This window comes from Syzygium oleosum, unplaced genomic scaffold, assembly GCF_021117445.2.
Source record: "Syzygium oleosum isolate NSW1041296 unplaced genomic scaffold, Sole_v2.1 Sole_v2.03, whole genome shotgun sequence".
NCBI classification, from domain to species: domain Eukaryota; kingdom Viridiplantae; phylum Streptophyta; class Magnoliopsida; order Myrtales; family Myrtaceae; genus Syzygium; species Syzygium oleosum.
In genome coordinates this window covers 19862726-19877875 of record NW_026607487.1, presented here as the reverse complement: position 1 = coordinate 19877875, position 15150 = coordinate 19862726, and the positions used below count along the sequence as shown (strand labels likewise).

The 15150-nt window shown below is 41.6% G+C and overlaps 1 protein-coding gene and 1 long non-coding RNA gene across 4 annotated transcripts; one reads left to right on the top strand and one right to left on the bottom strand.

Annotated features, from left to right (window-relative positions):
* The first annotated feature begins 707 nt into the window (after positions 1-707).
* LOC130137827 (uncharacterized) lies at positions 708-1426 on the top strand. Its single transcript, XR_008816282.1, has 2 exons — positions 708-1184; positions 1233-1426. It is a non-coding gene; the product is annotated as an uncharacterized LOC130137827 (long non-coding RNA).
* A 9825-nt stretch (positions 1427-11251) lies between these two features.
* LOC115663271 (scarecrow-like protein 34) lies at positions 11252-14935 on the bottom strand. 3 transcript variants are annotated; one of them, XR_008815986.1, is made up of 2 exons: positions 11929-14935; positions 11252-11826 (listed from the first exon to the last, which is right to left on the bottom strand). XR_008815986.1 is itself a non-coding variant. In XM_056309239.1 (2 exons), exon 2 carries the CDS (start codon positions 14235-14237, stop codon positions 12024-12026), a length of 2214 nt encoding a protein of 737 aa, XP_056165214.1. In that variant the 5' UTR covers positions 14238-14239; positions 14420-14934; the 3' UTR covers positions 11252-12023. The 3 variants fall into 3 exon arrangements, 2 of the variants coding, with proteins under 2 accessions (XP_056165214.1, XP_056165213.1); XM_056309239.1 differs by having other exon boundaries at positions 11252-14239; positions 14420-14934; XM_056309238.1 differs by having other exon boundaries at positions 11252-14563; positions 14803-14929.
* Positions 14936-15150: the final 215 nt, after the last annotated feature.

The window sequence follows — 15150 nt, the reverse complement described above, 5'->3', positions numbered from 1 at the left end:
AGAAGAGCAAAGTTGATTTGGGTAGATTCATTCGGCATGGGCAGAGGAAAAAAGGAAGAAAAATTAGAAAGTGAGTGATTTTATCCTTGGCCATATTATTCATGGAAAGATTGCGAAGCCACGATTAAAAGGGGGTGAGAAGGAAATAAAATCGATTTTTGCACATGTGAAGTTAGAGAAAGGGAAAGATGATAACAAAAGAGGGAAAGAAGCGAAGGGAATTTGGTCAGCATGGGGCATATATTGAGTAATATATTGGACACTATCAAGAAGGCCTTTACGTCTTCGGTGGCGTGAACAGAAAGAAAAAGTCGCAAGAAAGGGAAAGAATTGAAATGTAATATATTCTAAACAATCATAGGAGGAAAGCAGATTTATTCTCTTTCCTCGAAAATCTAGGACCTCCCTACCTATAAAAGGGTCACGTACAGACAAGAGAAGGGGGAGCTCCGATAATTCTCAGAAGACAATAGATACACGTGAGGAAATAGCGAGATTAAAGAGCAAGAGTGAGAAAGCGCCGCCTCATGCCCGTGCCGCCTCACCGTCGTGCCCGCACCGCCTCGTGCCCGTGCCACCTCAACGTCGTGCCCGCGCCGCTTGCTCACAGCCAGACCTGTGGCTGTGAGTAGCTTGCTGCCGCCGTTGCTTCCGCGCCGATCTCCGCCTACCGCCGTTGCTGTCCCCGCGCCAACGAGCCCAATACTGCCGCTGCGCGCTGCTGCTTCCAGTCGCTGCATCGTCGGGCTCTCACACCGCCACGCTCCCTAATGTTGACGTCGCTGCTACCGTGACCGAGACCATCGAATCGAGCACTCTCCACCGTGGACACCCCACATCCAAAGCTCCTCAGCCGAGTCCCAGTCAAGTCCAGTAGATTCCCTGCCATTGAATTTACAGTGCGCTCGGCAATTCTGTACCGAGTCCAGTGAATCTTTGCTGCCACCATCGTGCCTATGTGACGTTCAGTTTGCTAGCACTTGGTCTTGCTTTCTTGTTCAGTGGGTCCAACGAAGTCAATAGAATTCGTTGGATCCAACTTGAATTATCTGCAAGTTTCTTTGGTCTTGCTGGGAAGTCCGATAAATCTCCTTGCCGGTTATTGTGATTCCCTTTGATGACGAAGCCATGAAGTAGCAGCTCGGCGCCTAACTCCGCCGAGATCTCCGTGAGCATCCCTCACCGTGAGCATCCACATTGCTAGCCAGCCTTGGCCGTGGACCACCATCGAGACGAGCCGCTCGTGATCCATCACCAGTCCACCCCATCCCGATCCACTAGTCCAATCCCGAGACATTCAAACTTGGAAAGCAAATATTCAAATTCGGTAAAAAGCTCATAAAATTTGACTTTTGAGTATATTGTTTCCTTATTTGAAATGTTGCAATTCTGTGTGAATCTTTGAATGATATTATCATATCTATTACGTTCCCGAATAGCTTTTAAATTAGGAATTATTTCCTAATTTCACAACGTGTACATGATCGACAGTCCGATTTCATGCTCGAAATATGACTCGCGATCGCACGGAAAATCGTCAATCCGATCTCCCGCCCGAGATATGATTCGCGATTGTGCGGAAGATTGGCCAATCCGATCCTCATTGCCGAGATATGATTTGTCAATCTATTGTTTCTAAATTTAAATGGATATGGATAATATTTCTTGGGATTGGGTGTCGTGTTCACTGCTATTTTTTTCGTCTTTTGTTTGAATTGAATTGATTGTCTTTCCATAAAAAACAAATTACAAAAAGATTAGGTAAAATTTGAGTAGATAACATATTGCATGTTTAGGATAAATTTTGATTATTTTCTTAAAATAGATTATATTCTTTTCTTAGATATTATTATTGTATGTTTAAATTAGGTTAGTTATTTATTCCGAATTTAAACTAAAAAATATAACAAATACCATGTGCATGTCATATAGATTAATTGCATCATGCTTGCATGTCATCTTGCCACATCATTCATACCTTGCCATGTGCCATTGCTCGCGTGTCATTAGAAATCGTACGTCTAGGTTCATTTGCGTGCCACATTACAGATAGTGCATTTAATTGTTGTTAGAATTTGAACATTTAAATAAATCGTATGTCGCACGTCATATTAGACGTAGAATGTATTGCATAAAGTTTAGTTTTCGTTAAATGAGAGAAAACCCTAAAAAATATTTGAGTGAAATTGCGTTTTAATTAGAAATCGTACTAGGATTGTCAATGTGATTTTCTAACTAACATTACAGATGCTTTCATTGCTTTGAGGTGAGTCCTTATCTTGTAATTTATTTATTGCTTTGCATTATTGAGTGTTTTACTTGATCACCTTGGATGTTAATTGATAGTTTAAGGTTAATCACCCAAATGTCACCTTGTAATTTTACTGGATACCTTTTTTACCACCAAAATCCCAATTCATAATTTTACCTCAACATACCACAAAAAACCCCAAAGGTTTGTGACAATTTTAAATATACCAAAAAAATCCCAACCGACAATGTGACAATTTTACCATGAACTAAAATTTTAATTTTATTTTTATTTTTCGAATTTTTATTAATTTTTTTTTCTTTTCTTTTTTTTTCTTCATCTTCAACCTCCATCGCGGCCTCTTTGTTTGTAGGAGTCGGCGCTTCTCCGATACCGCTATTTGGGCGCCGACATCGGGCGAGGCACCAAAAAAATACCCCACGCGTCGGCATGGGACCCGCTGGGTAGGGCATCGGGCGAGCAGACCCTGTCTGGCGGCGGCGAGGCGCCTTGTCGGCGGGCGAGGCAACCTCGCCTTAGTCCGCGAGGACAAACCTCGCCCTACGCCGGCGAGCCGTCGGATCTCGGCGAGGCGGTCCTCGCGGCGTCGGCGAGGCTGCCCGCCCAGCTAGGCGGCGACCTCGCCCGAGCGGCGGGCGCTCTCTCGAGTCGGGCGAGGCCGACCTCGCGGCGGAGAGGAACCTCACCCGACGCGGCGGGCCGCCCTCACCGATCCGAGGATTAGCCAAGGGCGGCCTCGCCCCGGCGAGGTCGAGCTCCCCGGCCGCCGGGGCGGCGAGCCTGCCGGCGGCTCCGTCACGGCTCCGTCCAGCCACCGGGGTTAAGATGAAGGAAAAAAAAAGAAAAGAAAAGAAAAGAAAAAATAAAAAATTAATAAAAAATTCGAAAGAATAATATTAAAAAATTATTAGTTCGGTAAATTGTCAAAGTGTACCGGTTGGGGTTTTTCGTGGTCAAAAAATAGTTTAGGTAAATTTGTCACGTTTACTGTTTGGAGTAAAATTGTCACATGTGTACTAATTTGGGGTTTTTGGTGGTAAAAAAGTTTGGGGTAAAATTGTCCTGAGTACTTGATTGGGGTTTTTATGGTAAAAAAAAGTTTGGGGTAAAATTGTCACACGCGTACTGGTTGGGGTTTTTGGTGTATTAACCCTAAGTTTAAAATCAATCCAAGCCCTGCAAATATTTTTGAAATAAAAGAAAAAGGTACAACGGCATTAAAGTAATCTAGTGTAACTAAGTCCCCGAATCCATAATCTCTAGTTCGTAGGAGTAAAAAGTAATTCTTCCGATACTTTACTTGGGTTTTTAATGGACCACCAAAAAAATAGATTAGTGACGACTCCGATTAAACGATTTGACAATGAACTTAAACTTGCTAAAGTCGCGAATTGGTAAGGAGTTGGGAGAGCCGAGTTAGGCCTAACTTAATAATCCATTAGCAACTCCTAGGTGGTGCACCCGAGGTTAGGTCGCGACAAGTTGTAAGTAAAGTAGACATATATTACTTGAGATATTAGATACATTTTTTGATCAGTAAATATACATTTTATTGCGGAAGCTGTGGAATAAAACGTAGGGGGACTCCCATACAAGTCAATTACAACATTATGTCTCGCACATACTTCTTTCCATGTAACGACACCACACACCAAAGGACAACATTACATCAGTGTCCCACATCTACATCTACACTACCAGTATCAACAGCAATACACTACCCAGAAAAACAAGATGCGAACTCAAAACCTGCCACCAGATTACAGCAAAGTTTGTCAACATGAACTCGTCAATTTCTCTGCAAACACATAACCCCAGTAAGTTCATCCTTCCAGTCACTTGCAGATCTAGGACATGAAAATAGCTGTAAAACTTGTTCCCAAATCTGCTTTATGAACACACCCTTGAAGAACAACTGAACAAGTGCATTCGTGATTCTTCTTGTTGTCTGCATAGCACATAATGCTATCGATGTCGCACAAGTTTTCATCCTGTCCAATGTGTGCAACCTATTACGAATCCCCAGCCAAGTTGTAAAGCCATATTTTGGCACATTAGGCTGAAACCATACGAGCTTATGCGAAGTCACTTTGTTCCCACGTTTCCTCCTTAGCTTCCAACCCTGCTTTACAGCGAAAGAGTCACTAGATAATCCAATTAGTACCACTTTGTCTAGCCTCACAAAGCACCCTGTATTTCAAGCAGATCATCAGACCTTACTGGAGGCCATCTCCACTCATTTGCCTTTATAACATCTGCACCCGTGGCTTTACATGTGGTTTCAATGAATGCCACAGTTTCAGCATTTTCCTTCCATGCATATATGCTGTCTGATCTCTCCTTGGCCTGCGACAAACTAGACCCCTTCAGCAAAATAGATTCAATGGACGCAACCCAAAAAGAGTCTGATTTGAGAAGAAAATGGCAGATTCCTTAAGAGCACAAGCAGTATTCGCTTAGCAAGATTCGTAAGACCAAGGCCACCAGCACGATTGGGAATGCATACATCAGACTAGGCCACCAGCAAGATTCCCCAGAGTTCACCGCAATACATTTGCCCAATTTCTGAATCAAAACCCTAACTCGCATTCACCCCATCATGAATTCCAAAAGTTGCATCTCCATCCATCCACAATAACATTTCCGTTGAAATGATCAGCGGAAACGACAACAAAAAAGAGAGGGTATTATCAATTAAACCAGACTTTGATCGGTGGATGGGAGAAGTGAATTCGAGCACGCCGGGCCACAAGTAAGCCAGCGTGTTGGTGGCAAGGAGGCCGGCGGTGACCGGTAGCTTGTAGTACTCTCTTAGACCGTAGAACGCGATGAACAGAATCATCCCTCTAGACCTTCCTCTCCGGTCCGTTGTTCTCCAAATGTCCCGGTAAAGCCTTTGAGCTCGCAGATGTGAGATTTGGGTGTCAAGTCTGAGAGCTTTTGAGGATGCAAATAGAAGACGTGATTGATTTTTCGGGCACAATCGAACTAGAAAGAGAGGGAGAGAGGATTCACGAAATTTCTTCCTTTGTTCTGCTTGCGTTTCTACGCACGGCTGAATCATCGTCATACAAGAGAGAGAGAAAAAAAAAAAAACCAACCCAGAATTTTTGGACAAAAATGTCCCTTCTCCGGTGACCGGAACAATCACAAGACCGCCGGCCGATGAACATTTGGCCGGCCGGTGACTTCAGGTCCTTATTTGAGACTGATTTGCCACTCCAGGCTCTTATTTGAGACAAGATCAACTTCGGATTCTTATTTGAGAAAAACAATCCACTTCGGGTCCTTATTTGGGAAAAACACTCCACTTCGAGTCCTTCTTTGAAATTTTCCCTAAAACAATTGCAAAACCTGTGGACCCGATCAGAATTCAGACATCAAATGGGACTCTTGTAAATGTTTAATTTTACCCTCCAAGGAGAAAAATTAGGTGAAAGGATTTTGTGATACAGTGAACGGCTGCTAATGTTGAGAACGTGGTTTTCATGAGTCAAAGAGACATATCCGGCCAAATTTGAATGGCAAATGAGACTGAGGGTTTGTACCAGATAATTGCAGTTCTAGAATCACATAAAGTTTCGTCCAATCTGGCTTTTCTCTTACATTGCACAAATAATTTTTCTATTGGTTTTTCATGAATAGTTAATACTAAGCTTTCTTATCAGATTTTCTCTGGATTTCAGTTATTTAATCCTTGTGACTTCTGAAGCTAACATAATCTGAAGGGAGAAAAAACGAAAGAATTTGCGACATTTCAGTGTCGAATGTTATTGGCCCTTGTTAGAATTGGTATTCTGATCACTTTCCAATCCATATACCACAAGAACCAGAGTTCCTTTATTGCCATGACGGCAAACTACATACATAAAGTCGATAATCAAACTGCACTTTGAGGAGTTCAAAAGGAAGAAGGGCGTGCTTGGACTTGCACACTCCATTCACAGGTCCAGCTTTGTTCAAACATGGATTAGAGCTCACTTTCACACTCGACAGACAGTTACATTCACCATATACGAAATTAGATATGAGGACCTAAACAATAGCTTAAAGCTCCATCCTGTTAACCATTGGTAGAGATGATTGAGTTTACTAAGTCAATGTGAGGGTTATCAAGAGAGAATTTGCTTACTTCAGTTTAGATGAGGACACGTGTTAAACTCACTTAAAGTGATTGTACCTGAACAACTAGACAGGAATATTAAAGTAAATGCGCAGGATCAATTATATTGTTCTTAGAGCTCCATAAGGAAATTGATTAAGTTTTCAAAACTTCAGGTGATGTTAAGATAGAACACTAACTAATTGAATCATCTCCAACTAGAAAAGAAATGACAAAATTGTTAAACAAACATACATGGAAATAATATTGCAAAATCGCTAATATCAATATCACTGCTACAGAAAAGCTAGCGGACAATTCCACCCGTTGAGAGAAATAAAGCAAGAAGTGCCGGCACATCAGCCAATATCACAACAGAGCCCCATATATTGAAATGAACTAACAAACATAAGACACCGTCATGCTTAAAGTACACGATATTACTAACAAAAAGACTTATCACGTTGGCCCTGCACTACATAGATAACCCTCCTCTATCAAACACCGGTGTCTTCCAACAATGGGGCCTAATATTTTATTGAGATTTTCCTTATGCTAAAAAGGGTTTTATTCTGCACCAGTTCTGCCCAAAAGTGACTTGCTTGAGATCCTTTCACCAATATCAGTTGATGAAATAATTTGTAGGCATTTACTCGACCTTGACACATTTCACAAGAGTGTATTTGATTCCCCAATTTATCTGCAAAGGAAGAATCACGCGATTATCTAAGCTGACCAGCCTGTAAATGCGCATATAATGCCATCATACCTTCTCTTTGCTAGGCATAATGCAAGCATACTTAAGTGAAACCTGAGAACGAACATTACCTCGGCCTCTCTTGTACATGTTCGTCGCCTATTGAGGGTCGTCATGTTAGACAAACATGCTTTAAAATGCGTAGTAGTTATGGCACAATCAAAACATTCTGAAACGGGTATGAGTTCCACGTTTAGAGGGAGTCGCTAGTATTGTCTGTCATCCCCCACCCCTACTGCCCTTTTACTTGTGAAAAGGAAGCTATGTTGGTAAACCAACAGATGCAACCAAAAATCATGTGGCCTCTCCAACCAAGCATCATCCGGTTGCTTTCTTCGTTAAGCATGAAATCATTGTGGTAACAGCCACTAAACTTATCCCTGGCTTTATTCATGAGCTTCTAATCTAGAGGAAGCTAGCTGAAACCAACACCGGTAAGACCAGCTTGCCACTTCCTATGCGTTTCAGGCCTTTCAATCCTCTGTAAAACTTCGCATGCCACGACATTCACAATCTCACCCATAGAGTTCCCTCTCCAAAACCAACCTCTGTTCGTCATCACCAGCAATGGTAGCATAGAACATATCCTTCATATAGAAAGGTCAAAAAGAACTCGCGGGATCTAGTTATGAAAAAGGGCTCGTTGTATGATCCACAAGAAACAAGACATTCGGTTTCATATGTCTAATTAGCCTTAAGACAGAATCTCGCTGACAGTTCACCTCAACTGTCTTTTCAAAAAGACGCTTAAATGAGGATAGACAATTCATTGCATCCATCTCGCCTCTTAAAATCGTGAGATCACAACTCTGATACATTCCCAGCTCCCAGTGCTACGGCATGAAATTCGTAGGGAACAAGAAAGCGCTCAGAATAGTTGGCCAAACGGTGTCCTATCTCCTCAAGTCTCTCGGCTGGACGCAATCCAGATTGTGGAAGCTCTATTAGTGTGATTCGTAGCTTAGGTGCTCTTGCAGGTCCCCACGAGAGCTCCTTAATAAGGATTGGTCATTGAAACCAAAATTGATACCAGAGTCTAATATGTGAAGCACCTCCGCTGTCGCTGCTAATTTCAAAATCATGAAGTTTGCAGACATGATCAAGAATTTTGTAAGTGGACAGGCCAAATTATGGAGTTGGTATGCTTTCAGCTTTTCAGCTATCAATCTATTCTTGACTTCAAGACAAAAAGCTTGACTTGGATCGACACTGCCTGCAAGGTGTGCTTCCAGCACAATGGCAAAATAATGGGCTAATCTTTGAGATCCATCACCAGTGGGGATCAACCAATCTTGTCTAATTTGCTTCAGCAGTTTCTGAGCAGTCCCAAAGTCATTAGCAGAAATGGCTTGTGCACATAGAATCAGAAGACTACTCAAGTTTACTGAGCTCTTGTTTCCCCTCTTAATAGTTATTTTTAATCTTTCTTATCAGATTCTTGCTATGTTTCATCTATTTAATCCTGGTGATTCTAGTCGCACATCTTTCAATTGAACAAGCAATGTACACCATTTACAGTTGATCATCCTTTGTCATCTATAGTTTACACAGGGATGACCGCGTCACGTCGATTATAGCTTTAATGATAGTACTTAATCTTCAGATGAGTACCTCTTTCGAGATGTTGTTTTTGGCTGGAGCTTCTGTTTAAGATATTCGAGTTGCATACAAGCTGCCCATAACTTGGTTTCAGATTTGATGAGTGCCGTCGCTTGTCACATTTCAATTGCAAATCCCGTTGGCCTTAATTAGAATTGGCATTTCAGAATCTCTGCATTCATATCAATACAACCAACATAGCTTCAATGGAGTCGAGAGAGCAAACTCCATACAATATGAAGGTTGGGGGCGGACTAGCACATTGGTTCTTGAAATGACATAGGAACAATCCTTAGCGATCACATTCCATTTGCAGGTTTAGCTTTTCTCAAGCATCCATCAGTGATTACTTTCACTGAAACTCGGCTATGCATAATTAAGAAAATCAAGTCATATTTCCCAAAGTCTATTAGATAACAGGAGCCAACATTAGTTCAAACTTCAAAGCTCCATCATCTTTGAAGTATTTTGGGGATCACTTGCAGCTGATCTAAAAGCTTCAGCTGTTAAATGATATCTAGATACTCTAACAAGCTTGAGCATTGGAAGAGATGATTGATTCTACTAAGTAAATGTGAGGGTTATCCTGTAATAGTTTGCGTAGTTTGGTTTAGAAGAGGACGCGTAAACCTGACTTGGGGGGCAGCTATATAAAGGAACTGCAAAGATGTGTCAAACCAAAGAGAATTTCACAGCAAATACAATCAAACATTAACTAATTCCAATTATTGCTCTTTACTTTTGGGCCAGGCAATTATTGCTCCTTAGTGCTAAAGTGAGAAATGGTTCAGTAGCTTCTCAGTTTGTCACAACGTGGAATGGCAACATCTTTTGGTAGCATTTTTGCATAATTGATGGAGGGCCAACCAGGATTTGAAAATGCCTCTTCCCTAATATGCTTTTACTTTGACATGAAATGACATATTCCTGCCTTTTATTAAGGAAAGACATTAACCTATGTGATCAGCTCCATCATTCAATACTTTGTCCCAGCTCATTTCCTTGATCAATAATTTTACAGCGGTGGTCGTACATTTCCAGACATGTCAATAATTCCATGTTAGTAAATTCCATTATTTTGTTAGTCACTGACTGCCTAATCGTGTTAGTAAAGTAGGGATTTGCAAAATTTGTCAGCAAGTTGATCCATAATGTTGATATAAAGTCAGTAGACTATTTGCATAAAAAGATGCACCACATTTAGACCATATCGGATGTGGAACCGTTGTGGCTACTAGTGTTTGTTCTATAATAGCCTCCAAAGAGGAAAATTTTCTGAAAGGATAATTTTTCCCAATTCAGTGAATGGCTGCTATTTTTATGTCAAGCAGGTTTTTGTTAAGTCAATAGAATAGTTGATATGGCGACAAGAATTGTCCCCCCATACTCGAATGGTCCATGTGACTAAGAATGGCCAAAAGCTAGTCCCAGATGTTGGAAAGTCTCAGTTCTTGATAAGATTCATCCGTTCTGAAATGAATGTTCACTTGCAGTACATTTTATGCTTACTAAGTTGCCTTCATATCTCATTCTTGATGTTTTTCTGATGTTGAACGCTTATGGTTCTCAAAACCTGCAATAACCGGAGGGGGAAGTGGAAAAGAAATTGTACCTGCAAGATAAGATCGATGTTGTTGAACAATCAGTAGGAAATTGCAAATCTTGCTGCACACTAAACTGGATCTTAAGAAAGTCTTATCTGCACAAAATCTTGGGACTTGCCACTAGAAAATAATCATTTTGGTTGAAGGCTGAATGTCTCTTATTTTGTTTACCGAATGTCGGCCTCACTGTGATAGTTACTTCGTCGAACTTATTGAGATGTTCTTGATACATGCGAGAAGCCTCAACTTCTTGGATTTTACCAGTGCCGTCACTTCTGACATTTCATTTGGAAATCTTGTTGGCCCTTATTTGAATTGGCAGTTTTATAGTGTCGTTTTGCAGTGCAGCCATATATCAGAAGTAGTTACAACCGACATACTTTCATTGCCATGGGGACTGCAAACTTCATAAATTTAGTCAATGAGAAACAGATCAGCACTTCAGGAATTCCGAAACGGCATTGAATCTTGCACAGGTATAGACTTCTCCCTCACTGACCGAATCTCATTTTTGAGTGTGGGGCTTCGGGTAGTGACACTGAATGAACCTATCCCGTTATGGTCAAATCATGGATTGCAGCCTACATACAATGAAACTTGACTAGGTGGATTTAAGCATATGACGTCAAATTTCCCATTAGTTAATAAGATCTGAGGACCGACTATAGGTCGAAGCTCCATTATCTTGCATTGGTACTCGGACTTGGCAAAGATGATTGCTTCTAAGTTTCTGTGAGAATGATGATTGGAAGCGTTTGCTCACTGAAGGATGGACAAGGACATCTGGTAATCGGACTCAAGGGCAGCTGTGAAATGTGTTTTTCTTGAAACCCAAACGAGTGGAAAGACACGTTGAACCGGTAAAAGATTCGCTCCAGTTACAAGGATCGGTGGAAATGATTGAAACACGGAGGAGATGAAGTATATGATTCCAAGAGTTCCAACAAAAGGCTGCCCAACATAGTAGGTCAGGTTGTGAAAGTAAATCAAAGACTTACATTGTACTTCAAGATAAAGGCAATCGCGTCAGCCTAAAAAATGAAACGGCTGAACTCATAGCAAAGATACATTACAGACAAATAAAACTAGCAAATATAATTGAAGTTGTTTAATCTGATGCCAATGCTCTGTTAAGAAGAGCCAAGAAACAATTCCAATCGTTCAGATAAGTAATGCAACATTTTGCATCAAACTTCCTTCGCCCAAACCACAAACAAGAAGCTGAGGTTCTATGCCTCTGCAAGATACAAACTTGTGGGGTTGGCAATGCACTGCATGTATAACACAGACTAATAAAGATGTCTTCCACACAACTACCCCAAATCTTTGATTGAAATCCTCCTGCTAAATAAGTTTTGTCTGTCATAGTTCTGCCCAGAACGGCATTGGGCTGAGATCCTTCTCCTGTAACATCTTCTGTTGAGAAGATTTACAGCAATTATACTTGACCTTTAAAAGATTTGACTGTATTGTGTTGGCTTCTTCTTATGATCTTCAAGGAACAATCAAATGATTATCCAAACAGAAGCTAACCAGCTGATACACGGAAATGTAAAGGAAGCATATATAGATGAGATAGGAAAATGAGCAGCACCTCAGCGTCTCTCGCACGCGATGCTTAGCTGGCAATTCAGGAAGAATCTCTCTTGTCGTGGCTTATTATGATAGAAAACATGCTTTCGGAATAAACTATGCTGATAACCAACAGGTGTAACCGCAAATTATCCGGCCCCTCCAACCAAGAAGCATCCAGTTGTTTTCTTCATTAAGCATGTAATCCTTGTGGTAATCTCCACTCAACTTATCCCTAGCCTTCTTTCTGAACTCCTGATCCAGAGGAAGCTGCTGGAAACCAACCCTGGTAAGACGAACTTGCCATTGCTTATATGTTTCGGGCCTCTCAACCCTCTCCATACCTTCACATGCCACAATATTCATAATCTCTCGCCCATGGAAATCTCTCTCCAGAACCAACCTCTGTGCATTGTCACGATCTACGGTAGTGTCAAACATATCAAAAATCGTAGAGAGGTGAAAAAGAGCCTCGCGGAATCTTGTTATGAAAAATGGTGCATTGTAGGATCCGTTTCTTATACCATGAATAAAGACATTAGGTTTCATACTCCTGATGAGGTTTAAGACCATATCTCGCTGACAGTTCACCTCAACTGTCTCGTCATAGAGATACTCCAATCGAGAAAGACAATTCACGGCAACCACCTCGTCACTTCGAATGTTGAGATCTGCAACTTCGATACATTCCCAGCTTGCTGAAGCTACCGTTTGGAATTCGAAAGGTACATTAAAGCGCTCACAATACTTGGCCAAACGGCGACCTGTTTCCTCAATTCTTTCGGCAGGACGAAATCCAGGTTGTGGAAGCTCTATTCCTGTGATTCGCAGCTTCGGAACCCCTCCGGTTCTCTTTGAGAGCTCTTGGATAAGGATTGGCCATTGGAAACCAAAATCGATACCAAAGTCTATGATATGAAGCACTTTTGCTGTTTCTGCTGCTTTCAAAATCATATGGTTTGAGAAGAGGATTTGGAATTTCGTGAATGGACAGGCCGAATATTGAAGTTGGTATGCTTTCAACTTATCAGCTACCGATCTCTTCTGGACAACTGAATAGTGAAAAGCTTGACTTCTACCAGCACTGCCTGCAAGGCGTGCTTCCAGAGCATTGGCAAAGTAATGTGCTACCCTTCGGGAACCATCACTGGAGGGGGATGAATCTTGTCTTATTTGCCTTAGCAGTTCACGAGCGGTCTTGAAGTCATTAGTAGAGACAGCTTGTGCACAGAGAGTCAGAAGATTCCCGAAGTCCGATGCGCTCTCGTTTCCCTTCTTCTTACTACGAAATCCAATACTATTAGGATCATGACGATCCTTGATTTCACTTGACTTCTCTGATTTGCACTCTAATGATAGGAGCCCCCCATTTTTGTTGCTGAGCAACAACTTTTCGAGCAAATCTGAAAGCTCAGAGTCTTCACTGTACGAAGCCAATTGCTTGTTGGCCCGCCCTTCTTTGAACCTGGCGTAATGCCTTTCATGATTCTTTCTCCCCCTTGACCCAATCTCTGACTGATTGCTACCGTCGATGCCAATTTCTTCTTTCTCTCTGATGGTTGGAGCCAATCCATCTTTCTCCTGATTGATAGTTCTATGAATGCTACTAGGGATGAACTTGCTGGCCTCCTCTAACCCTTTATTAAATTGCAGGACAGACTCATTGCTGTTGAAGACATGACTAATTAGTAGCTCCCTTGGAACCGAGTAATAAAACTTATCCCCATAATTAGGCAAGCTGTTTACGGAATTGATGGAGGACTGAAATTTGTGATCCACGTTTGACTGCAAGACTACGTCACCAGGACTTTTGGCATGAATGGAAGCATCATCATTTCCTTCCGGATCATCATGTGAATTATGATCCAGAGGATGGAAAGAGTTAAAGTTGGTGCTGGTAGTGCCGTTACTGCCTTGATCACCGCTGCTTCCCCAAGGATTACAACTTGAGCTGTTAATGACCTGATTGGTATCAGCCTGTTCGGTTTGCTCGGGGGAATCAGGGTATTTCTTGCCGAGTGCATCATACAAGGACTTTTCTGTGTGTCGTAGAGCCACGACGTTGGGAACGAACCAGGGTTGCTCCTCCATATTCTCTTCCATAAGCATTTGATTTATGTATTTGAGAACAGGATCCGTTGAATTGCTGTGATCTGAGAGGGAAAGTGACTCCCCCCTTTTATTTGGGCTTTCACTGGAGCTAGTCGAATGGTGAAGCATCCCTAAATTGGGTCTTGTATCTGTTGATGGAAGATTCGGGTCTCCATCAAGGTTAATGGGAACAGATGGTACATAATATATGGGTTCGGGTTGGTGCGGGAGAGAGGTCATTTCTGCAGAGTTGGAAATAACAGGAGGTTCATTAATTATGACTGCATTACTGAGATTTCGGGAATGATATGAAATGGCTGGGTAAGTGAGGCTATCATCCTTGAAACCGTCAACAGGGGAAGTGAATTCGGGGAAGTTGGACTCCATTGTGATCACTGTCTCAAAATCCTACGAAAGCTTACCGCCTGAAACGAGTGTCTGACATAGAGAATCAAGCAACTGCTCGTCAGAAGCCTAGCTTTGAACTTTAACCGTCATGCAAGACAATTTGATCTGCATATAATTCACCTTTTTCCTAGACAGTCGAAAATGATTCAAGTCTATTCCTACAGAGATTCGGGACGTATGAATGAAAAACGAAGGAATCATCTTATTGCATCCAGTTCAAAAAAGTATGAACAGAGTGAGACACATAAAGCGAATGTGATCTAGCTTCTCTAGACGTTGGAAAACAAAGCAAAGAATTAGTGGAAGGAAACGTAGAACTACTGCAACAAATTGTTCGGAAGAGTAATCAAGAGCTGCAATCACAATAGCAAACAGATGAAAACTGCAAGTGGCGTACCGAAGGAAGAAATGTGGAGCTCTTAGGCGGATTCAATGGAATGAAGCTCACGAGTTGCAAACACCCCTGAACTTCGAGTGGTTCTCTTTTTATAGATACGGAATAAGGCAATGACATCTTTTTCACCTCCTTTTGATGGTAAAACACATTTACTCATAATCTCAAGTCAAGCTCACCTACACTAATTATTTTATGTTTTTGGTCTAACAACGTTGTTTGGCTTATAGTCCCCAGTATTGATGTGAAGGCAGTATCATTACCATAAAACAACTGCAAAACCTGTGGACCCGATCAGAATTCAGACATCAAATGGGACTCTTGAAGTCATTAATAAATGTTTAATATTAC

Excerpts from the sequence above, each read along its gene's own strand:
- LOC115663271 (XM_056309238.1), bottom strand. The coding sequence starts at position 14,384 with ATGGAGTCCAACTTCCCCGAATTCACTTCCCCTGTTGACGGTTTCAAG.